Genomic DNA, 25,189 nt, shown 5'->3' on the forward strand with positions numbered 1-25,189 from the left:
TGGGACACAATTTGATCATTGGTCTGATGTATACAAAAATACATATGTAACTTAACGATTGTCAACCCATATTAGTAAATACAACAAGTAATCAGTTTTAATTATTACCTTTTTTAATATATTTAATTAAACATCATGATTGCCTAAGTTTTGAATATATTAAAAAAAATATGTCAGTGAATTGACTATATATTAATATATATGACTATATGTTTGTTTTATGGGAATATATATTGATAGAATACAAATGATTACTTAAACTATATATTAACAAAAATATATCTCACTATATTTTTTTTATGGAAATATTTTAGTATATTTTTATTTATGAAATGTATTTTACGATAACAATAAAATATAATACATTAATTATGATTTTTCACGGGATGTTTATTAATATTTTTCACACTAAAACAGATTAGTAAATAAAAACTATGATTATTTTTATTTATTAGGTTTTTAATATCGTCAATACTAAAATTTAATATATATTTTTTCATATTCAAATTTAATTATTTTATAATTTTTTATTATTACTAATCAATATATACATTATTAATTGACATACTTTACATATTTTCACTATGGACAACAAAAATACTATACGAAGCACAGCCGAGACACGACACGCGGCGGAGCCGCGGCCATACAGCGCGGCGAAGCCGCGCTACCCGTGCTTAGCACGGGTATCTCGACTAGTTGCAAGTTGAAGGGAGATGAATGTACTTTGTCTTTGTGATGCTATTTTATGAAACTTTTTGTTGTTTAGTGCATTTACCTGTCTTCCATAAGACTCGAACTCTCTATTTTGAGTTAGTGGACAGACACTTACTTACCCTTTTTTCTTCCTCTTTTTTTGGGGGTCTGACTTTCAACACTTTGTTTACTAATCAAGTGGAAAGTGCTGTCATTGCTATCTGTTGTGCATTATATATTATTCATTCATGAAGTGGCTATTGTTGCTCATTCCAATATTCAGTTCCCTTGTTTTTCTTCAACCATGGCTTTCTCTACTTGCTTTTGCCATTCTAAGGTACTTCTTTTTTTTTTTTGTTTGATATGATCTTGGTGTTTCTTATTTTATCTCCTGTTCTTGTTTTTTCTTTGAGATCTTCTTTTTATGCACATTTTTTGTTTTCTTAGTTCTTGTTTTTTAATGTTTTGAACTTTGATGTTGAAAATGAATATCTTTTTATGGTATGATATTTGACCTCGGAGCCGGTCCAAGGATTAGGCTACTAAAACTCTAGTTTTAGGCTCACGAAAATGGCCACATATGTAGCCAAAAAAGACTTCATATATTAAAGCTTGTTTAAGACCTCATTTACTATCGCAAATTATTGGACCGACCTAGTTTGACATAGTTTGTTTACCATTCTATGGATCGTTGGTTTAAAAATTAAATTTAACCAATAGGTTCAATCTGGAATCGACCAGTTTGCTGGTTGGGTTGATCTTAGTTGTACCGCAATCTGGTTAACCAAATTGAACTCGGGTTGATTCTACCGATTTTTATTGTTTGCATTTTTTCACTTTTTAATATTTCTTTTTTTTTTTGTCATCTATTTCAACTGGGTTTGTACCAATTGAACCATGACTCGAAAGTCTCACCGATTATTTTAAACTGCGGAAAAATGTTCAATTGTAATGTAAGATAAAGATCAATCATGTTGAGTTTATCCTTTTATAATTTATAACTAACATAATTGTAATGTGATTCTATTTCTTAAAGATTGATTACTTAGGGAAGACTACAATTTTGAAGGGGCAAAATTATTCTTTCCCTATCAGAAGCAATGTGAAAAGTAGAGTCAACTTAATCAGAGATTGGAGTTTCATTGGAGGATCAAGAATTGTTGTGAAACAAAAAGTTATGAGATTGGTGGCATCTCCTAAAAAAGCCAGTCCAGTAAATGCTTCTTGTAATCCTTTTTCTGTGATACCTTTGTTACTTTTTACAAGTTGGTCCAAATTAATTCATGTATTCTTATAAAGTTTTCAGCAAATTTATTTGTTCTACACAAAGATGATGCTATGAAGTCACTTTCATGTATCCAAAAAAGTAAAGATGTGTCTCGTCGAAACCTAGCGATTCAGTTTAGAGCGTAAAATAAGTAATTTCAACCGTTGATGAAAAATTCTTAATTCGTCATGCATGTGAACGTAACATTAACGTTTGATTATCTCATCAACTGTTGAGATTACTCAATGTAAAATTGTTTAACTTCTTATGAGAAATTCTGTTTGTTAAGTGTGTACACCGACAGTATAAACATGTTTTACATATATGTAAAATACGTAATTTGTATCATTATATGTAAACTTTAATAACTATACACCGACAGTATAAACATGTTTTAGACATATGTTGAATCATATCTCACATTAGACATATGTGTTAAACCTTTTTTAAACTCAAAATATATAGTTACAAACTCTTGTATTATCTTAACTGTCAAAAAAATGAAAATTGTGTATAAATATTTATAAACCTTTTTGCATTATATTTGAAATGCATGCTTCATTACCTCTGTCTCATTTATTTGAAACTCTATTGATTTTTTTTTCTCTACATGTTGCAGTGATATCTGGATCACAACTTGCTAGCAGCGCCTTTACAATAGGAACATCAGCAGTACTCCCATTTTACACTCTCATGGCTCTAGCTCCGAATTCCGAGCTAGTATGTTTCTTACTCTATTTGAGAAAAATCTTCAAAATTTTCAGTTCTTGATATTTATAAATGCCTTTACATAATATTTATTTCAAGCAAATATGCATGTTTTAAAAACCGAACATCGAGTCGAAATAGCAAAAACTTTGAGTTCTGGTTCAAATGATTCAAACTACTCAAACCGGGATGAAACTGTGATTGAACCACTCAAATAACCAAACAATAGGTGCTGTTTCAAGATTCAACTAGTTGAACCCTCTGATTCGGTTTTCACAACATTGCTAAAGTCCTGGTTCGAATGTTTTAGGTTCAACCGGTTGAAAAATCTGGTTCTGTTTTTAAATCATTGCTAAAATTGCATGTTTGTTGAGTTCTAACAAGTCTTTTCATATTCTTCTCAAACCAAGCACTATTTTTTTATTTTCCTTTTTCCATAAGCCTAATACATTTTCCTTGAATGCAAAAATTGCAGACAAAAAAGTCTATGCAAAGTAATGTGCCATATGTAATTCTTGGCATTTTATATGCATATTTATTGTACCTTTCATGGACACCTGAGACAGTTGAACTTCTTTTTGCAAGTAAATACTTACTACCAGAGGTGAGTATTCATCCATAAAATTAAAGTTTTATTTTTCAAAATAGTTATATTATATTATATACATTGTGATATCTTGTTTTTTATTTGGTGCAGCTAACTAGTATAGGAAAAATGTTCTCTAGTGAAATGACTTTAGCTTCTGCTTGGATTCACCTGCTAGTTATTGATCTCTTTGCTGCAAGGTTGGTTTTGTCTCTTTTCTTTGCTAACCCCCTTGAATTACATTACTTTCTCATTCCTCGGTTATTATTAGGTTTAAATGCGATTTTAGTCCTTCTAAATATGCCTCCTTTCAATCTTAGTCCCTGAAAAGAAATTTTTCTGCTTTTAGTCCTTGCTTTCTTGATTTTGTCACTGTTCGTGTTATACTAGTACCTATAATACGTGGACAGTATTTGCTTTCAATACCTATAAAGCACTAACACAGATACTAACATTTGTTGGGCATGAAATGTGTTTTTCCTTAAGAAAATAGAGGAATGAATATGAAGGTGATACATATACACATATTAATGTTGTTGCTTGCTCTGCAAGTAACCGTTTTCTCTGACTAACTAAAACAGAAAAAATAGGTAAGTTAGTTACAGGACACAACCAACTAACTGCCACTATTTACACGATGCAATCTAAGTTTGAATTACTAATTACATCAACACCCATAATTTGAGAAAATGAAATAATTAAATGCAACTATATGTGTCAGTGTCAGTGTCGTATCAGGATGCCGGACACACCTTCAATGGAAAGTGTGAGTGCTACACAGCACAATCCATAAAATATAACAGATTCTATTTTACATGACTAAGTCAACATCATCCAAATATTAGAAGGACTAACAATGATCAAAAACTATATTTCAGACTTAGAATGGAACATATGTGGGGACTAAAAACAAATTTAAAAGCTTATTCTAACTACATGTTTTTGGATATAAATGCAGGCAGGTATTTCAAGATGGACAAGAGAATCAGATTGAGACTAGGCATTCAGTTTCTCTATGCTTGTTTTTTTGCCCTATTGGGATTCTTTCTCATGTCTTAACCAAAGCAATGACTAAAACTACCAAAGAAAACAAACATGGTTTATAGAGGGCACATGCTTGAATAAGAATTTTATTTCAAGTTTAAGAATATCAGAAATTCATTGTAAGTTGTTTTTTCTATCACAATTCACAAGTGTATGTGTCCATCATGTTTGGTCATAGTTGCAACATCATAATTATTTAGCACATAGATTGTGTATATGTAATAATATAAATCTTTTAATTTTAAATTTAACCGAAAATTTAATCCTTGTGTCATGTTATCATTAGTAAAAAAAAATACAAACAACATCTATACAGCAACATCTAAGTTTTCTCCTAGAGGTAGTTTGGATCCTTTTGTTCACCATTTTGATTATACGGAAAATTCTACATTCGACCACTTTCATAGACGGTTCACTATTCACTGGCACTTGAAAATCGTCTGAAACTTATAGCGAAAATTCTACATTCAACCACTTTCATAGACTGTTCACTATTCACTTCTACATTCAACCACTTTCATAGACGGTTCACTATTCAATGTCATCCTTGCCCTACAGGATGAGAAAGTAACTTGATCGGTGTCAGTTCAACAAAAACATGAGAAAATGAATGCATGTACTTCTAAACTAAATTCTTGTTCAATTTTTCTAGTTTTTGTTGAATCAACTCCGGTCATGTCAACATCTACGCTGAAAAGACGAGGAGTATCATGAGCTTCTAATTCTGATGGATGTCGTCGATCATCAACAGAATTTCGAGTGATTTTTAAATAGCGGTTCACCGTAAACCACCTATCAATCTGTCTCATTGAACAAAACTGACCCGTACCGGTTGTGCTTCAGCCCAAACAGTACTGAAATGGCAAACCAGTTTTATACACCAAACCCGATTTTAACTTAATTGCTCTTGTTCGAACTGAACTGTTAAAATATGCATTTGAAACAAACAGAATTGCTACTATCAACTGAACCAAACTGTTTTTCTAAATGTACCATCAAATAAAAACACTAATTTCCTTAAATATTCAAGTATATAAATCCCCTAAAAGTATAATAACTGAAATAAAATAGGAATGATCATTCAGCAAGTCGCAGCCATATGTAAAAAAAAATGTCGCAAAAAAATAAATAAATTATTGTTATTATAGTGCATCCATGCTTAATCTAATCTCTTGGTAGCATCCTCCACCCTGATTATCGGGAAATTAATCTCAACATCTGTAACTTCTTGTCATCTGTAACGAGCAGCCGTACTTGAACTCAAACAAGTGAGTCATTTTATAATCAGAGTTACCGAGGGAAAAAAAAGGCAAAAATCTAAACCAGAAAAAATTGTTGAAGAAGTTGAATGCGGATTTACCTTAGTCAACGTAAGAGGTAAACCTTTGCTGACGGTGCGTTTTGAAGCAAAAATGCCAGATATCCATTAGGTATGGATGATAGGGTCGTTTTTACTTTCAGTGACTTCAAGTTACACAAGGAAGGAAACTCCACCTTCAATATGTTAGGAACTGAGTAGAGAATCTAAGCAATGAGACGACTATGAATGAGGATCAATTAATGGCAAGTCGTACTTTTGACAAAAATTATAACAAACAAACAAAAATAAACAAGCATATTAAGAAAAAAAGTTGCTGTAATAAAAAGTGAAACCAACCAAACAAGCCATAAAGTACCTGAAGAATAGTTGGATTGATTGTCAATGATTCGATATTAGGAAGCTCAACCAGCCAGTTGTATAGAATCAACGAAGTCTTTGCAGATTCCGACAAACTTATTACATCAATATTTACATCAATGTTTACATGTTTGACAGAAGAGAGATTAGTCTTGCTCCCACAGAGTTGTTGAACAGTAGGAATACCCTTATAAACAAAGGTACAGAGATTTGGAGTGTATAATTCCAAGTTGCAATAGTCTATTGCTAAATTGATAAGTGTGGCACTCGATATGCACAAGTTTCGATCACCATGAACGTTACAATCTCGAAGGATCAAATTTTTTAACCTCTTAAATGCTGAAAAGGGTTCAACATTACCATCACCGCCCACACGAAAGTCAAATGACCGTAAAGACAAACTAGTTAATGCTGGAAAAATCAAAGAATTTGGAAATAAAGTTCTTTGAGGAGAAGCAACAGAAATCTGAAGAGAAGTTAAAGTGTGACATAAAATTAAGTATGGTCGCAAGAGAGTACTGTTGACAAATCTTTCGATATGGCTTTCAGTCCCCATGAAATCGAGAACTTGCAGTGCTGTTGAGCGATCACGTCTACCTAAAAATCCATGAACGAAATATTCGAAACATCTAAGATCCTTAAAATGTGAATAACCTATTTTAAGGCTTGGAAGTCGCTTCCAGAGATTCTTCCATCTTTTGGACAAAACACAAGTTTGAATTGCGTATTTGGTGTTTAAAAAAGAGAGTATGTGAAGTAAAACACAATCGGGCAAATCACTTAATTTGTCGTTATTATCAATTACTCTCTTCACCGGGTTCTGGATTACTTGCTGTAGATGAAAACAACCAGTAATGCCAGAATGCTACCTCGGCCATCAACATGAGATTCATATTGATTTGAGATCCACCCTTTAATGGTGCGTTTCTGCTGCAAATAATGAAAACAAAAATCAAAATGAGAAAGTAAAAACCCTAACCCTATTGCTTTGATTATCTATTCTATATATAAAAGTTGTCCCAAGCAGTCATTGTTGCCCTAATTTCACTGTTGCCCTAATGCTTATAATTACTAATTTACCCTAACCAAAAATTTAATTATTTTAGCCCTAATCTATTCTATATATAAAAGTTGTCCCAAGCAGTCATTGTTGCCCTAATTTCACTGTTGCCCTAATGCTTATAATTACTAATTTACCCTAACCAAAAATTTAATTATTTTAGCCCTAATTAAACCTAAACCCTAATGACTAAAATTCCTGTTTTACCCTAACCTATTTAATTAAGAGATAAATTTAAAAATCGTATTACTCCTATTACTACTATTTGTCTCTTCTCACAATTCCTCACTCTCTCTCTCTGCTATTTCCAGAACCCTAATTCTCTCTCAGCCGCAGGGTTTTGAATAGCTTCCGCCGCATCCCCCAATTTCTCATTCTTCCTTTCTGTTCATTATGCCTAAATCAAGCAAGAAATCCGCTACCAAAGCATGCTTTTTTCATCAATCTATTGTTAATTTAAGGTTTTGTTGTTGTTTGTTGTAATTTACTGATTTTTTGTTTGCTTTTGATTTGTTTGTTGGAACGACGGTGTTTTGATTTTTGTTATTTTAATTGGATCCGTTAATTTCTATGTTTGATTTAGGTTATGTTTGGATATGCAATTGTAATTTAGTTAAGCACTTATTGAAAAGTGCTTATCATATCAGGTTACTATAAGTCCTTATCACCTTCCATCTGCCTATCTATTATTATTCTTGAAGAGGTAAATTTTTAAAAGTCAGGCAACATTTTTTTGTCATCAATAACATATTGTTGGTTCTATTTCTGATCGATTTCAAACAATAAAAAGCAGGAATTGTCTATATGACGAAACTAAAAAAATTGATTCCTTTTGTAGTTATCAGCAAATGAGATAGGATCCCTATTATGAGGAAATTAAAGGTGAGTTATTATTTGAGCATGTAGAAGTGATTTCTAAGCCATTTGTGAAGAAAATAAAAGATTATTTGCTGCTTACTTTTGATATTGTGGATTGATGTAACTGAAAATTTTTGATGATTTGCAGCTAGATTTTGAGAGTCAAATGAAATTAAAAGCATGGCAGGCACAAAACATCCCACATCGTACTATTATCAGGCAAGTGGGTACTAGAGAATTCATAGGAGTTGTTGCCCTATGACAGTGTCTACATATGGTTGTTTTAATTGGCTAATAGATTTTTATAGTCTTCTTTAACTCGATGTTTGTATTGGTCTTCTGATGTTTTTTTAAAAATAGTTTGGCTCCTCAGTGTAGTTAGCTTTGGTTTGTTTTCTTTGGAATGGTTTCTTATGCTCTCTTGGTTCTTATCTCCTTTTGTTTCTTTTAGTGCTCCTGCATAAATACTGTGTTTTTTGTTCTATTTCTGATTGATTTCAAACAACAAGAAGCAGGATTTGTCTATATGATGAAACTGAAAGAATTGATTCCTTTTGTAGTTATCAGTAAATGAGATAGGATCCCTATTATGGCTCCTCAGTGTAGTTAGCTTTGGTTTGTTTTCTTTGGAATGGTTTCTTATGCTCTCTTGGTTCTTATCAAAGCTCATAGCTTTTTGGGAAGATATTGTGGTAGCATATTTCAGTCATTGGCCATAGCAGGTTCAGCTGGTTTTGTGTTGCTATCGTTGTAATGTAAATTCTAGAATATAACGTAGGAGTGTGAAGCAAGATTTCTCATCTTTGTTGATTTAAGCATGGTCTGTTTGTAAGGCTTGGAATTGGTTTTGCTAACAAGGTGTATACTTCATCTGAGTTTGTCATTGCTAATTTTAATGCATCACTACTTTTTATTCCTCTACCATGTTTCAATTCTTCAAAACCCCTATACCTTCTGATAGTTCTTTTATGTTTGAGTAACACATATATATATTTGGTCTTCTATTCTTCCTCACTATGTCAGCTTCTATCGTAACAAATTTTGTAGCAATGGATTTAAATTGTTAACTATTTTCTTATTAATACAATGCAATTTAAGTTGTTCATGCTTTTTCTTATCATGGTATCAATCTTTTTTCAAGATAATTTCTTTCTATCACCGTGCTTATGTTTTGTTTGCTATTGGACTCCGATAAAAAGTTGTCAAATAAGAATTAATGATTTGTAATTTAAATGAAAAATTTTAACGGGATATACTAACTAAGTCATGTCGATGAAGGTTGACTAATTTGATAAAAATTTGACATAAGGTTTATGTCAAGATGATAAGCCTAATCTAATACATTTTTATCATATGACTTATTTCACGACATTTTTTTATTACAATATAATTTATTCGTGCATGTTTTAGTCGGAAATCCCGTGCGACTTGCTTATTCCAAGTTCAGGTAATCCTATTGCATCTATTGTTGAAAGCACTTACCCAAATTTGTTAGGAAACATTGGTAAATCAGAATATTTTCAAAGTAGAGCAATATTGGCACCAAAGAATACAATTGTTGATCAGGTTAATGATTATGTGTTAGACTTGATTCCTGGTGAGGAGAAAATTTATTTGAGTTATGATACACCTTATCATAAAAACCTAGGCGGTGACGCACTAGACGTCATCCACACGCCTGAATTTCTCAACACCATTGTTGCCTCCGGATTGCCAAACCATAGGATTCGATTGAAAGTAGGAGTACCTGTGATGTTATTGAGGACCATAGATCAAAATTTGGGCTTATGTAACGGTACAAGATTGATTATTACAAAGATGGGTAAATTTGTGCTTGAGGCAGAGATAATATCTGGGTCTAATATAGGTGAAAAGGTGTTTATTCCAAGGTTATCGCTAGAACCGTCTGATACTAGAATTCCGTCCAAGTTTAAACGAAGGCAGTTTCCGTTGTCCGTCTCATTTGCAATGACTATTAACAAGAGTCAGGGTCAGTCTTTGAAAAATGTTGGTGTCTATCTACCGTCTCCTGTTTTTTCACATGGACAATTGTACGTCGCAGTATCGAGGGTTACTTCGAGGGATGGTTTAAAGATGTTGATCAATGACGAGGACGGTCAAGATGCTAATGTGACATCGAATGTGGTCTACAAAGAAGTTTTCCGTAATGTGTAGCACTTGGTTTTGTAGTCATGTTTTTATTGCATTTTGGTACTATTTTTATGTCGACAGACGTTGGATTTTCTTTTTTCAATAAACTATGTCATGTTACCGTAACAGGGTTGATGTCGTGGAAATTGTTTAATATGGTGCATTACAAAGGTTTCTGACGATTTATTTTATGAATTGAATTATACTATTTTTTGGTTTCAAGTAAAATGATCCCTTTCACATTTGCGCTATAATTTTTCTTTTGTATGACCCGTGCGGAAGCACGGGTCGAAAGTCTAGTACGAATAAAACTACTATGAGATAATACGGCTGAAAAGTCTGCACGTACATGTTATTTCCTAGTTCCTAGGAATATTAGGGTTTTCCTGACAAATATTCAAACTCATTCTTATTACTTGTTTTTTTTTTTTTTATAATTAAACTAGACGTATGATGCATGTTTTTTTTTAGAGTATCATAGATAAGTATCAAATATAACTTGGTTATCAGAAAATAGGTACCATTAAACTCATAATTTTCTTAATTTAATGGACTCAATCGTCGTCTATTACTACTAAAATCATAATTTTGAGTTATGCCTATCTCGTGACGCGGGGAGAAGGCTCGGTTTTCTTAGTCATCAAGTTTTAAGGGTCTAATTGAATCCTATAAAAATGCATTTCAAGTTTAGGGTATTAGAGAGTTGGGTTTTAGAGAGTGCAAAAAAGCCAAACCTACAGAGATCAAAAGAGGGAACCTTTAGGAAATCAATAGGTTAAGGTTTGAGGGATTCTGAGGTAAATTCTAGAGTTTGGAAACACCATTCAAACACCTTAGGTGTGACAAATCATTGAGTCTATTGGTCACGAGTAGAGATTCTAGAGAAGGGTAGAATTACGTCATGAAGACTGATTATTGTAATTCCTTTTGGAATCTTTGTGTAAAGTGGAACGGCAGAGTGGGTCAAATTTGAACCGAATTTGGTAAACAAATATCGTTGTGTTCTTCTTCTCCTTTTATCTTATTCTATTGTTTGTGCCTGTTTATTCACTTTGGTTTTAGCCGCTATGCTTCACACAACAAAGTATATATTGGTGTGAGTTTTGATATGAATTCACGACAATCCCTTTTAAATTGTTCTTTAAACAATGGTTCTCCAAACGTTTTCAATCAACATTGCTCCCTAAAAAAAATCAACATTGTTGGTCCTTGCTTTTAAGTCAAGTCATATGTATTGTTCAAAATTTTGAATAATTTTGTGCAGTGACTTTAGTATATTAAAGAAATCTCTCTTGCAAAAATTTAGAATCTTTTAACAAAAGATGAATTAAATATGCATTTTATAAGTCGCTTAAAAATTCATATTTAATTCATTTTTTTTGAAAGAATTCATATTTAATTCATTTTTTGTTAAAAAATTCTAATTTCTTTTATCAATTCTGATTGTTTTGTGTTCAATCTTTGAAAATTAAAAGATTGATTTTAGTCTTGTTATTTTGTTTTACCGACAATAATATTTGGTTCATGTTGTATTAGTCCCTATGATGTGGAGTTCATTGCTTTTAATCTCTCTGAACCCCCGACAATACTGAACACTACATCCGACACTAATAACAATTTGAAAAAAATTAAATAATTAAATACAATCACATGTGTCGGTGTTATATCAAGACACTAAATACTAGCTTTAATGGAAAGTGTCGGTGCCAAAGTTCAATCAATAAAATACGACAAATTTTATTTTACATGACTAAGCAACACTATCCAAATATTAGAAGGACTAGCGATGACCAAAAGGAATAGTTTTATTAAGCTTTTTAGGGACTCTAAATGAGACATATTTGTGGGGACTAAAAACAAATTTAAATGGTATTTTACTTACATATTTCTAAATGAAGAAACAGAGTGAGACTAGGCATTTAGTTTTTCTTTGCTTTTTTTTTTTTGACAAAAGTTTTTCTTTGCTTGTTCTTTAGCCCAATTGAGATTCTCTCTCAGATTTTTTCTTTTCAATAACCTATTAATAAGAGGATGGACTTTTTAGACCGGATTAACAAATAACCGATTTAATAAGTGGTCATAAGAGTTGCCCTTTCTTTTTGTCAACCCTGTGGCCTCACTGTTTGGAACGACGAGGCCTCAAAGGGCCGAAAGAAAGCATGACAACTCTATATTTTTTAAGCAGGGTAGTTTGGTAAAAAAAAATCAAATGAAGTTATTATTTTTTTAAAAAAATTCTCTTTCTCATGTCATAAACAAAACAATGACTAAAACTACCAAAGAAAACAAGTATGGTTCATAGATGACGCATGCTTGAACTCCTATAGAACAAACAAATTTTTTTCTTTCAAGTTTAAGAATATTAGAAATTCAGGTTTGAGTTGAAGTTAAGTTCTTTTCACTAAATCAAAATATCACATTATAAGTTGTTTGGTATATCACAATTCACTAGTGTATGCGTCAATCATGTTTTTTCATAGTTGCAAACATCAAAATCTTTCAAGGACATATTACCTGTTTCAAGCAATGTTAGAATTTATACTTGTAGGACCAAACTTAGGTACAGTTCTCTGCGCTATTTTTATTGTTCTTCGATAATAATTTAGTACATAGAGCTAATTGTATGATATTTTAGTTGGTTTGTATATCTAATTGTATGATATTTTTTTTTTTTTTTTTAAATTTAACCAAAATATAATCGATGTGGATGTGGCATGTTATAGTTAGTAAGAGTCACAAAAGCATCTATAAAACAACACCTTAGTTTTCTCCATTACTGTAAAGAAATATTAAACTCAACTAAAATATAAAAACCATTATTTACACTTGAATAGAAGGCAAGCGGGCAACAAGCTGCTGTAAATAAGATAAGATTTTGACAAAAGAATTTGTGGATGTTAAAAGGAATTCGAGATAGGATTATAGAGCTATTTCTACGGTTGGCCACTTTGATATAAGGTTCGCTGTTTACCGGTACTTGAAAATCTAATGATGCAGACGCAACCTTCAAAAAGTAGAAGCTCACAATCATCCTCGTCTATACATATGCGACAATGACTTAATTGGTGTCCGTTCAATAAAGATTTCTCTTGGCAAAAATGTAGTTATTATAGTGCATCCATGCTTAATCTGTTATCTAATCTTAGGGAAACTAGAATGCAACAAAATCTTCTAGATAGTATCAACCACCTTTCTTTTATTTTTCTGCAAAGCTCACATCTATTATTTCTGTTGTGGTGTGAACTTGGTTATGGTTTTCAGCTGAAAAAGTAACACCATTGCTTGTAAGATATGAATCACCATAGTTTTTCGATTAACCAATGATTTATATAAAAACTTTACAATTTTTTATTTTGATCACATGCATTTTTTTTTATAAATTGTGACTTTTATTTTGTCAAAAATAACTAAAACAGAAAATATCAGAAAGTTAGTTACAACACACAACCAACTAACCACCACTATTTACACTATGCAATCTACGTTTCAAATACTAATTACAACAAAATTGACATGTCGACACCGATAGTAATTTGAGAAAATGAAATGATTAAATGTAACTATATGTGTTAGTGTCGTATCAGGATGCCGTACACACCTTCAATGGAAAGTGTGAGTGCTACACAGCACAATCCATAAAATATAACATATTTTATTTTACATGACTAAGTCAACATAATCCAAATATTAGAAGGACTAACAATGATCAAAAGCTATATCTTTTTTAATAAGTTTATTACAGACACAGAATGGGACAAATTTCTGGAGACTAAAATCAAATTTAAAGCTTATTCTAACTACATATTTGTGGATATAAATGCTTGTGGATATAAATGCAGGCAGGTATTTCAAGATGGACAAGAGAATCAGATTGAGACTAGGCATTCAGTTTCTCTATGCTTGTTCTGTTGCCCTATTGGGATTCTTTCTCATGTCATAACCAAAGCAATGACTAAAACTACCAAAGAAAACAAACATGGATTATAGAGGGAAAATGTTTGAATTCCTATAAGAATTTTATTTCAAGTTTAAGAATATCAGAAATTCATTGTGATTTGTTTGTTCTATCACAATTCACAAGTGTATGTGTCCATCATGTTTGGTCATAATTGCAACATCATAATTTAGCACATAGATTGTGTATATGTAATAGTATAAATCTTTTCATTTTAAATTTAACCGAAAATTTAATCTTTTAATATCATAATGGGACATACATACAACATCTAAGTTTTCTCCTAGATGTTTCTAGTTTGGATCCTTTTGTTCACCATTTTGATTATAGGCAAAATTCTACATTCGACCACTTTCATAGACGGTTCACTATTCAACGGCACTTGAAAATCGTCTGAAATTCCAATGATGACAGACATAGCCTTCTAAAATTGGAATGTCAATGTCATCCTTGACCTCACGGATGAGAAAGTAACTTGATCAGTGTCGGTTCAACAAAAACATGAAAAAATGAATTCATGTACTTCTAAACTAAATTCTTATTCAATTTTCTTGTTTATGCTCGAATCGACTCCGGTCATATCAACATTTATGCTGAAAAGACGAGGAGTATCATAAGCTTCTAATTCTGATGGATGTCGTCGATCATCAACAGAATCTCGAGTGATTTTCAAATAGCGGTTCACTGAAAACCATCTATCAAGCTGTCCCATTGAACAAACCTGACCCGTACCGGTTGTGCTTCAGCCCAAACAGCACTGAAACGGCGAACCAGTTTTATACACCAAAGCCGATTCCACCTTAATTGCTCTTGTACGAATTGAGCTGTTAAAATATGCGTTGATCCAAACAGAATTGCTACTATCAACTGAACCAAACTGTTTTTCTAAATGTACCATAAAATAAAAACACTAATTTCCTTAAATATTCAAGTTTATAAATCCCCTTAAAGTATAATAAATGAAATAAAATAGGAATGATAATTTAGCAAGTCACAGTCATACTTCAAAAAAAAGTCACAACCAAATAAATAAATTTTAAGCATGCTATCTAGGTAGTGAAAGATTTCTCTTGGAATAATCATTGTTATTAGAGTGCATCCATGCTTAATCTAATCTCTTGGTAGCATCCTCCACCCTGATTATCGGGAAATATCGACATCTGTAACTTCTGTTGTCATCTGTAATGAGCAGCCGTACATGAACTCAAACAAGTGAGTCATTTTATAATCAGAGTTACCTGATGGAAAAAAAAAGGCGAAAATCAAACCAGAAAAAAATGGTTGAACAAGTTCAATGCACATTTACCTTAGTCAACGTAAGAGGTAAACCTTTGCTGAAGGTGCGTTTTGAAGCAAAAAAGCCAGATATCCATTAGGTATGGATGATAGGTTTGTTTTTATTTTCAACGACTTCAAGTTACATAAGGAAGGAAACTCAGCCTTCAAAATGTTAGGAACTGAGTCGAGAATCTAAGCAATGAAGGATGACTATGAATGAGAATAAATTTAACATAAGTTCTATTTTTTGACAAAAATCATAACAAAAAAAACAAGCATATTAAGAAAAAAGTTGTTGTAATAAAAAGTGAAACCAACCAAACATGCCATAATGTACCTGAAGAATAGTTGAATTGATTGTCAATGATTCGATATTAGCCAGCTCAACCAGCCAGTTGTATAGAATCAACGAAGTCTTTGCAGATTCCGATAAACTTATTTCATCAATATTTACATGTTTGACAGAAGAGAGATTACTCTTGCTCCCACAGAGTTGTTGAACAGTAGGAATACCCTTATAAACAAAGGTACATAGACTTGGAGTGTGTAACTCCAAGTTGCAGTAGTCTATTGTTAAATTGATAAGTGTGTCACTCGATATGCACAAGTTTCGATTATCATGAACGTTACAATCTCGAAGGATCAAATTTTTTAACCTCTTAAATGCCGAAAAGGGCTCAACAATACCATCATCGCCCACACGAAAGTCAAAGGACCGTAAAGACAGACTAGTCAATGCTGGAAAATTCAAAGATTTTGGAAATAAAGTTCTTTGAGGAGAAGCAACCGAAATGTGAAGACATGTTAAAGTGTGACATAAAAATAAGTATGGTGACAAAGTTTGGACAATTCTTTCGATATGGCTTTGAGGCCCCACGAAATCGAGAACTTGCAGTGGGGTTGATTTATCACGTTTATCTAAAAATCGATAAAAGAACTTTTCGATACTTCGAGGCTCCTTGAAATCGAGAACTTGCGAAGCCATAAAGTGTGAATAACCTATTTTAAGGCTTGGAAGACGCTTCCAGAGATTCTTCCATCTTTTGGACAAAACACAAGTTTGAACTGCGTATTTGGTGTTCAAAAAAGAGAGTATGTGAAGTAAAACACACTCCGGTAAATCACTTAATTTGTCTTCGTTATCATAGTCGTTATATTTTTGAATTACTCTCTTCACAGTGTTTGGGATTCCTTGCAGTAGAAGAAACAACCAGTAATGCCAGAATGTTACCTCGACCATCGACATGAGATTCATATTGATTTGAGTAAAAACCAACCCACCCTTTGTGATGGTGCGTTTCTGCTGCAAGATTTGAAAACAAAAAGAAAAAATGAGAAAGTAAAAACCCTAACCCTATTGCTCTGATTATACGAATAAAACTACTATGAGATAATACGGCTGAAAAGTCTGTACGTACATGTTATTTCCTAGTTCCTAGAAATATTAGGGTTTTCCTCACAAATATTTAAAGTCATTCTTATTAGTTGTTTTTTTTGAATAAAACAAGACATATGATGCACCAGTATCATAGATAAGTATCAAATATAACTTGGTTATAAGAAAATAGGTAATTAATAATCTTCTATGGACCCGGTCGTAATCTACTACTCCCTCCGTTTCAAAATACATGTCCATGTCAACCATTTCACACATGACAATGCACAATTTTGACCGTTAATATATTTAATTATCTAAAGTAAAAAATTATAAAAATTTAATATTTTGAAAATATTTGTCGAGACAAATTAAACAACATCTTACATGCTAATATTTGTATTTATAGATTAGTTAAAAAATATGGTCAAAGTAAGTCAAGTGAATAGTGCACATTGCAAAAATTGGACATGTATTTTGAAACGGAGGGAGTATCACTAAAATCATAAATTTTTATTTGACTTCTGTCTATGTCGCGACGCGAAGAGAAGGCTCGCGACACGGAGAAACAGAATGAGAGTGAGACTAGAGGCATTAGTTTTTTCTTTGCTTGTTCTTTTGCCCAATTGGGTTTCTATTTTTTACTTTTCAATAACCAACTTTAGTTGTTTTTACTTAACAACACTACAAGAATTTTTTTTCTGAATTGCTCCACTTTTTGTGAGGGTTGTTAGGTTGGGCCTCACTGATTCAACCAAATAGATCGGAATTTTTAGATCGGATTAACGTATAACCGATTTAGTAAGTAGTCATAAGAGTTGTTCCTTCTTTTTGTCAACCATGTGGGCCTCGTTGTTTGGAACGACGAGGCCTCAAAGGGGTAGTTTGGTAAAAATATCAAAAGAGGTTATTAGTTTTTTTTTTTTTTTTAAAAAAAAAATTCTCTTTCTCATGTCATAAACAAAACAATGACTAAAGCTACCAAAGAAAACAAGTATAGTTCATAGATGACACATGCTTGAACTCCTATAGAGCAAATAAAGAATGTTATTTCAAGTTTAAGAATATTAGAAATTCAGGTTTGTGTTGAAGTTACTTCTAAATGACATTGGAATTAAGTTCTTTTCACTAAATCAAATTATCACATTATAAGTTGTTTGGTCTATCACAATTCACTAGTGTATGTGTCCATCATGTTTTTTCATAGTTGCAACATCAAAATCTTCAAGGACATATTACTTGTTACAAGCCATGTAAGAATTCATACTTGTAGAACCAAAATATCATATTATAATGATTTTGACAGAAGAATTTGTGGATTTTAAAAAGAATTTGAGATAGGATTATAGAACTAATTCTACAGTTGGCCACTTTGATAGACGGTTCTGGTACTTGAAAAGTAGAAGCTCACAGTCATCCTCATCCACACAGATGCGACAATGACTTGATCGGCGTCGGTTCGGTAAAAAAAAAAAGGAAGTGAATATGCATATTTCTAAACTCATCGAACCGACACCGATCACATGTGATTTTTTAGAAATTGGGGATCTCTCTTTCCTAAATCACCATTAGCTGCCAAACTAACACCATTGTATCATGGCAAATTACAAACCAACCTAAAATTATTAAGAATCAATTCGACAATTAAGTTGTTACTACTGCATCAACTGAACCAAACTGTTTTTTCTAAATGAAAGAGAATTTCTAAATGTAGCATTGTGTAAGATTGGATTTTCCTATCAAAAGAAGTTTATATAACTTATGTGTATATTTTCCATTCATAGTATCCATAAAACAATATAGAAATAAAGAAGGCCGAAAACAAACAATGATTCACAGTGACCATTATAACTCTTACTAAATATGGTATATTGGTACTAAACAAATTATTCTTACTAATGAAAAGCACAAATGAAAGTTATCTCAATTAAACTATCTATCTAGGAAAAGATGAAATAAAATTGGAATAATAATTTAGCAAGTCACAGAAATGAGTCAAACAGAAAATGAAATATGCAATAAAATAAATAAATCTTAAGCAAACTATCTAGCTAGGAAAAAGATTTCTCTTGGCAAAAATGTTGTTATTTATAGTGCATCCATGCTTAATCTGTTCTCTTGGGGAAACTACAAAATCTTCTAGATGGTATCCTCCACCCTTCTTTTTTCTGCAAAGCCCACATCTATAACTTCAGCTGAAAAAATAACATCATTTTCACTTTAACAAATAAGTACAACATCAAGAAATCAAGAAAATATGAAGCCAATCTTTATGTCAATATCCTTAAGACTTTAGACGAAGTTGGTTATAATAAAAACTCTATCAAACAAGGAAGGGGTGAACTGAATCAAATAAAACAAAACTACTTATGAATTATAATCCTGTCACAAATCAAACATAATAACTAAAAAACAACAAATTTACCTTAGTAACGTATGAGGTCAACCTTTGCTGATGGTGCGTTTTGAAGCAAAAAATTCAGATATTCATTAGGTATGGATGATTTGTTCGTTCGAAGTTTCAGTGACTTCAAGTTACAAAAGGAAGGAAACTCCGCCTTCGATATGTTAGGATCTGACTGGATCATCTAAGCAATGAGGCATGGCTATGAATGAGAATCAATTTAACACAAGTCATATTTTTCAACAAAAGTTATAACTGAAAAAACAAGCATAAAAAGTGAAACCAACCAAACATGCCATATAGTACCTGAAGAATAATTGAATTGATTGTCAATGATTCAATATTAGCTAGCTCAACCAGCCAGTTGTATACAATCAACGAAGTCTTTGCAGCTTTCGAAAAACATGTTACATTAATATTTGCATGTTTGACAGAAGAGAGATTACTGTTGCTCCCACAAAGTTGCTGAACAGAAGGAATACCCTTATAATCAAAGGTACAGAGGTTGGGAGTGTATAACTCAAATCTGCAACAGTTAACCTTCAAAAAGTTTCCATGTATTGTTAAATTTGCGAGTGTGGCACTCGATATGCAAAGGTTATGTTTGTTAAGAGCGCGACAATTTTGAAGGATCAAACTATTCAACCTCTTAAATTTTTTAAAAGGCTCAACACGGCCATCATCGTCCACACCAAAGTCAAAGGAACCTAAAAACAGGTTGGTTAAAGCTGGAAAATTCAAAGAATTTGGAAATAATGTTTGTGGAGGAGAAGCAAAAGAAACATGAAGAGATGTTAAAGTGTCACATGAAAAGAAGTAAGACCGAAGGTGTTGAACTTTTCTGACATCGATTCGTAATTGCTTGACATTATGCGTAAAAGCATATCTGACAATCCATTCGAGATGGCTTTGATACCCCGCGAGACACTCCTGGCCGTTGAGCGATCACGTGTATAACCTATTATAAGGCTAAAAATCCATGAACAAAATATTCGAAACATTTGAGATCCTTAAAGTGTGAATAACCTATTATAAGGCTTGGAAGACTCTTCCATATATTCTTCCATCTTTTGGACAAAATACAAGTTTGAACTGCGTATTTCGTATTCAAAAAAGAGAGTATGTGAAGTAAAACACACTCGGGTAAATCACTTAGTTTGTCTTCGTTATCATGGTCGTTATGTTTTGGTCTTACTCTCTTCACTGGATTCCGGATATCTTGCAGTAGAAGAAACACCCAGAAATGCCAGAATGTTACCTCGGCCACTGACATGAGATTCATATTGATTTGAGTAAAATCCAACCCACCCTGCTTTGATTGTGTGATTCTGCGGCAAGTTTTGAATATTAAAAGCAAAGTGAGAAATATATATATAACTCGGTATTGTATTGGGTTAAAACCGAATAAAAAACACTCCTATGAGAAAATACCCCAAATAAAAATCTGCACTATATCATAGGAGCAGTAGGTTTGGTTTAGTTATTTAGGGCGAGAAAATTCAAAGTCTTATCGATTAGAAAATCTGCACCAAATAAAAACCCTAATTCAAAGTCTTTTTTTCTTTTTCTGAGGGAACCCTAACTCAAAGTCATTCTTGTTACATTTTTTTTTAATAAATATATTATTACTTATTGCTACATCGAGTCTGTGTTTCAGTTATTTAAGGAGAGAATATTCGACCCAATAGAAAAGTTAGATAAAGGCAAATTCTATGGTACACTCAAAGATTTGAGTGTATTGGAACATATAATCATTAAATTAATAGTTAAATGTGTTATTTTTTTGAAGAGAAAAATTGTTTTCTATCACCTATAATGATAATAATTAAATCTTATTTATCAAAAACGTCGACGAAATAAAATTTAATTTTTCTGAATTTTTAGTACTCGTAATAGAGAATTTTGATTATTTTTTACAATAAAATGAAAAAAAATTAGTATGATTTTTATAAACAATGAAATGATGTTTTTTCTCATGAAATGACATTTTCTAAAATACAAATGTCAAGAAATAGCTCTTTATTTCTTAAAATTTTAGTTAATTTATAGATTTTTGAAGTAAGAGTACCGGTAGACCTTAATTTGCAGGTGTACCGTAGAAGTTCCCTTATTAATAACATCGGTGCCTTAGTGAGTTGTGAATAGATAGTATGTGGTACTTGGTTCGATCCCATTCAGGAATTTTTCCTTAAAAAAAGTTAGATTGGTCAATTTAATCTACTAACAATATATAAAAACTTAGCAAATTCTCATAATTGTCCTCTCTTAAACTCATGGTCACTTTAATTTTATGTGCTTAATGGAAATTTGGAAAGTATAAAATCAATTTGTTTACTCTTTCTTCTTCTTATTATTCAATTCCTTTCATTAAATATATGAAAAAAAAAATCTATTATGGCATAAATATAGAAAAATAATTTATTCTCATCTATTTTAATTTTTTTATAAGGCAAGATCAAAATGACGTAAAAAAAGAGTGGTTCCCAACTAAGTTGGTATCCAATTCTAATCTTTTAACAGTTGCTCATAAATATTATTAAAAAAAAGGAAAAGTTAAACAAAAACTGGGGGAAACCTAACCTAGAAAAACCAAACAAGTGTATAAGTCAACCCAAACGGGTGATACAAAACTTAAAACAACACTCAAGTGTATCAATCTCTAATTAAACTAATTAAAGAGCTTCAATGCGGTGATTGAACCCTCCCTCAACTCCCTGCAACAATGGTGTTTTATCTTGGTTTTCGGGTGTCAAACATTGATTACGTTTGAACCTTTTAAACCGGTGATATCTTATTTTTTTCTTGGGAAGGGAAAAAGTAAGCAAAACCCTTGAGAATCGAGGTCCGGGAGTTGTTTTCGCTACGGGAAGGTGTTAGGCACCCATAACGACTATAGTATCCTATAGGAACCGTCTTTAATTTCTACGCGCGCGCTTTATTTTTAAATGCTACTTGAAAATGTTATTTACACCTAAAAGTTACTAAATGAAGAATTTGAGGGAGAAGAATGTGTTTGGATTTTTATTTTATTTGAATTGAAGGAATTTTGTTCCTTGCCTACGTACCCGTTTAAGGGATCAAATCCACCGTAGTTCTCTTCCAAAAATATTTTTGTTTTTGTTGGTTGATTTTAAGTTTGAAAATTGGAATTTTGAAGAATAGAAAGAGGCCTTAAAGGCATGAGAATTTATGAAAAGAGTGAGGTTTGATTAGTCATTTTGCAAAAGAAGTCAAAGTTTGATTATTTTTCATTGAAGTTTGATTAAGAAAATAAAAGGAAAATTCAATGGGGTTTTGACCCCAAGGTTTATTAGAAAAACATTTGAGTGATATTTGTTCATATATTTTTTGAGAAATTGATCTTTCTAAGTATGGACCCTAGGCATTCATCTAAACATACAATCCTAGACATACATCTAAACATGCATATTCTAACTATACCTAAAGTGATGTGTGTGCAAGTGTCGGTGCTTGTGTCGGTGTACATTATTAGAGTCCATTGTCCTTTACATCATACCCTAGATACATTCTATGGCCTCTTTGCCAAGAAATTAAAAGTGCATAGAGGAAAATATTACAAAATTCCTAAGTCTTTACATTCTAAATCTTTGTACAAATTAAATTGCAAGAAAATAAAGAGAAAAATATAAGAAGGAGATGAAATGCTCATGGATGAATGAAACATGAAATGAAAGGGTTAGTAGCACAAATGACATGGAAACTAGTATTAAAAAGCATAGTAAAGCTATTGTAACTTGCAAGAGAAGTAAACCAATTAAACTTAATAAAAAGTGCTAAGAGAGCTTGGAATTCAATGTAAAACTAAAACAAAATCAAAGCCTAGGTTCTCATAATATTGGAGGAGTTTTAGATGACTTATTTCAAGAGAACCAACATGAGAATCTAGGGATTTAACTATGCCAAAATTTACAAGATTTCCAAGTTCTTTATGCACTTTTTTCCACATTATTTATCAAACACAAGGTCCACAAAAATCTAACTCAAAACAGCAATCATACATCACATTTAATAGGCAAATTCACTCAAATAGTTACATGTTCAAAGCCATTTTCATGCACCAAAGACCAAGTTCCGAATCGCACCATAATGTCACAAGAAACTCAACAAAAAGTGGACTAAAAGTAAGAAAAGGTTACACATGCTCTTATAGTGGACTTTGGCACGGAACCACATCTTAAATGATAGGTTTCAAGTGCCAAAATCACTACAAGAAAAAAAGCACCAACACTTAAAAGTTTTGAACATAAATCTAACAAAAATCAAAGCATTGAATTAACAAGACCACCAAAAATATTTTCCCTACACTCTAATCAATTTTCAACATGGAAACAGCATCAAGATGCATCAAAAAGCACGAGAAAATTAACGGAAAATTATTTGGAATTTTTAGAGGGGTTTTTAGGCAAAGCACGGGTGCATATAGCAATTTTACAGCAAAAAACGCAGGAAACAGGGGTGTGTATAGCAACAGGCACGGCAGTTGGTTACTGGGCCTAAAGAGGCCACTGGAGCGGGTTGGACCCAAGGGAAATGGACATGGACATGGGTTAAAACCCGGTTCGGTTCACGTAGTACAAAAAGGGGTTTGGCTTGTTTTAAAACACATTTTAATTCAAGAACCTCCCTCTTAACAAACATTGCTTCAGACTTTCCCTCACTACAACAACACAGCACCGGTCTCAGCCTTCTTCCCCGACAAAGCTGCATTTTCCGGCACGGTGGCCGGTGGTGGCGCCGCCGTGCCAGAGTTCTAAAACTCTCCGAATTCAAAAATTTTCGCATGTTTATAACCACTTTTCTCTCCTCTATTCAAATCCACCATTAATTTTTCGAAGAAAACAACCAAAACAGCCTAGATCTACAAGTTTATGCACCAAACAGAAATTCTTTCAACACAAATATAAACATGGCATCGGTGTAGATTGGCAGCGAAAAAGAAGATATTGTGTTACCTCTAATTTATATTGGAGAAATCAAAGGAAGATGCCGGAAAGCTTGAAGATCCGAGGTATTCTTGTGTTCAACTCGGTTCAAACTTGCATTCCTAAACACTTGGAGCTTGAATCCACTACTGCTACGTTGTTGTTGTTCCCGTGTTCAAGCTTCTTCCTCTTTCACGAACTGGTTCAGCGTCTCCCATTGTGTTCCTTCAAGTGCTTTATACACCAATGTGTTCTTCGCAACAACGAGTTTCGTTGTTTCTGGAAGAGTTTTTCTAAGTTCTTGAAATTGTTTAACGGTGAAGCCTTTGTAGTTGATTCCGGCGAGAAGGTAACGGTTTTCAAGCTGTTCTTTTACGGTTTCAATTTGTTTCTTCTTTCTTTGTGCGTGAAATTGCGGCGTTGATGGATTTTGAGCACTAACACCTTTCTATTATGAACAAGAAGAAAGAAAGGGACAAAAGAATGGAGAAAAGATGATAATTGTGGTGGTTTTGGTGGTGGATGTTGTTGATGATGATGGTGGAAGAAGGAAGTTATGGTAGTGGTTGAAGGTTGTTAGAGTTTGTTGAGTGGTGGTTGAAGGTGGAGGGAATTAGTTAGAGGTGAGAAAAGTGGTGGTTATGGAGGATGAGAAAAGTTAGTTGTGGTGGTGTTTTTTTGTCACGTGAGAGAAAAGAAGAAAGAGGGAAGAAAGAAAATTTTTTGTGACTTTTGTGAAAATGATTGAAAATAATTAGTGTGAAAAAATGATTAGTTGAATGAACCTTGACCAACTTTGACCTATTTATAGGTGATGTGGTAAGCCTTGGACCAATTGGAGTGGGACATGTGGCACTAGACTTGTAACAAACTTTTGTGGACTAATGGCATTTGGACACATGGCACTTGGACTCTAACAAACTTAAAAAGGAATTAAAATGCAAATAACAAAAGTACAAGGACCAAAATGAAAATTAAAACTAAAATTGAATTTAAAAAGTAAATTGAAAATTAACGTAAAGCGAGACGATTAAAAACAACGAAGCAGACAAGAGTTTTTATGTGAAATGACCAAAACGCCCCTAGGGACTAAAACGACTCGAAACGACTCGAATGCCATTTTAAAATGATTTTTTACAAGAAATTGAAGCAAAGACCCATACAATCAAAATTAAAAGACTCAGAG

General features: G+C 32.6%; 2 protein-coding genes, 1 long non-coding RNA gene and 1 pseudogene across 4 annotated transcripts; 2 read left to right on the top strand and 2 right to left on the bottom strand.

Moving 5' to 3' along the window:
- Positions 1-890: 890 nt before the first annotated feature.
- Positions 891-14,191, top strand: LOC146913150 (protein ABA DEFICIENT 4, chloroplastic-like). Of its 2 annotated transcripts, none has more exons than XM_085716393.1 (6): positions 891-1,033; positions 1,733-1,922; positions 2,583-2,683; positions 3,147-3,275; positions 3,369-3,457; positions 13,888-14,191. In XM_085716393.1, the coding sequence occupies exons 1-6, from the start codon at positions 1,001-1,003 to the stop codon at positions 14,033-14,035; spliced, it is 690 nt and encodes a 229-aa protein (XP_085572519.1). In that variant the 5' UTR covers positions 891-1,000; the 3' UTR covers positions 14,036-14,191. The 2 variants fall into 2 exon arrangements, with proteins under 2 accessions (XP_085572519.1, XP_085572518.1); XM_085716392.1 differs by lacking the exon at positions 13,888-14,191 and adding an exon at positions 4,216-4,566 and having other exon boundaries at positions 892-1,033.
- LOC146913151 (putative F-box/LRR-repeat protein At4g13960) lies at positions 5,451-6,872 on the bottom strand (annotated as a pseudogene).
- Positions 7,686-8,301, top strand: LOC146913152 (uncharacterized). The gene is made up of 3 exons (XR_015015231.1): positions 7,686-7,742; positions 7,878-7,921; positions 8,046-8,301. It is a non-coding gene; the product is annotated as an uncharacterized LOC146913152 (long non-coding RNA).
- Positions 14,192-15,143: 952 nt separating the features above from the next.
- On the bottom strand, positions 15,144-20,342 carry LOC146913153 (F-box/LRR-repeat protein At3g26922-like). Its single transcript, XM_085716394.1, has 6 exons — positions 20,052-20,342; positions 17,681-17,705; positions 15,937-16,280; positions 15,619-15,858; positions 15,333-15,473; positions 15,144-15,182 (listed from the first exon to the last, which is right to left on the bottom strand). Exons 1-6 carry the CDS (start codon positions 20,340-20,342, stop codon positions 15,144-15,146), a joined length of 1,080 nt encoding a protein of 359 aa, XP_085572520.1.
- Between the last annotated feature and the right edge of the window lie 4,847 nt (positions 20,343-25,189).

The sequence above is a fragment of the Medicago sativa genome, chromosome 6 (genome assembly GCF_051527215.1).
Source record: "Medicago sativa cultivar Bolivia chromosome 6, Bolivia_mono, whole genome shotgun sequence".
NCBI classification, from domain to species: Eukaryota; Viridiplantae; Streptophyta; class Magnoliopsida; order Fabales; family Fabaceae; genus Medicago; species Medicago sativa.

What these genes read in the sequence shown, in the direction of transcription:
- LOC146913150 (XM_085716393.1), top strand. Translation starts at nt 1,001, where the DNA reads ATGGCTTTCTCTACTTGCTTTTGCCATTCTAAG. An exon ending in CTTGCTTTTGCCATTCTAAG is followed by an intron (nt 1,034 to 1,732) that starts GTACTTCTTTTT and finishes TATTTCTTAAAG; the next exon opens with ATTGATTACTTAGGGAAGAC. An exon ending in ATTGATCTCTTTGCTGCAAG is followed by an intron (nt 3,458 to 13,887) that starts GTTGGTTTTGTC and finishes ATATAAATGCAG; the next exon opens with GCAGGTATTTCAAGATGGAC.
- LOC146913153 (XM_085716394.1), bottom strand. Translation starts at nt 20,342, where the DNA reads ATGAATCTCATGTCAGTGGCCGAGGTAACATTCTGGCATTTCTGGGTG. An exon ending in TCAATTCAACTATTCTTCAG is followed by an intron (nt 15,474 to 15,618) that starts GTACATTATGGC and finishes TTCATTGCTTAG; the next exon opens with ATTCTCGACTCAGTTCCTAA. An exon ending in AAAACGCACCTTCAGCAAAG is followed by an intron (nt 15,183 to 15,332) that starts GTTTACCTCTTA and finishes TGCTCATTACAG; the next exon opens with ATGACAACAGAAGTTACAGA.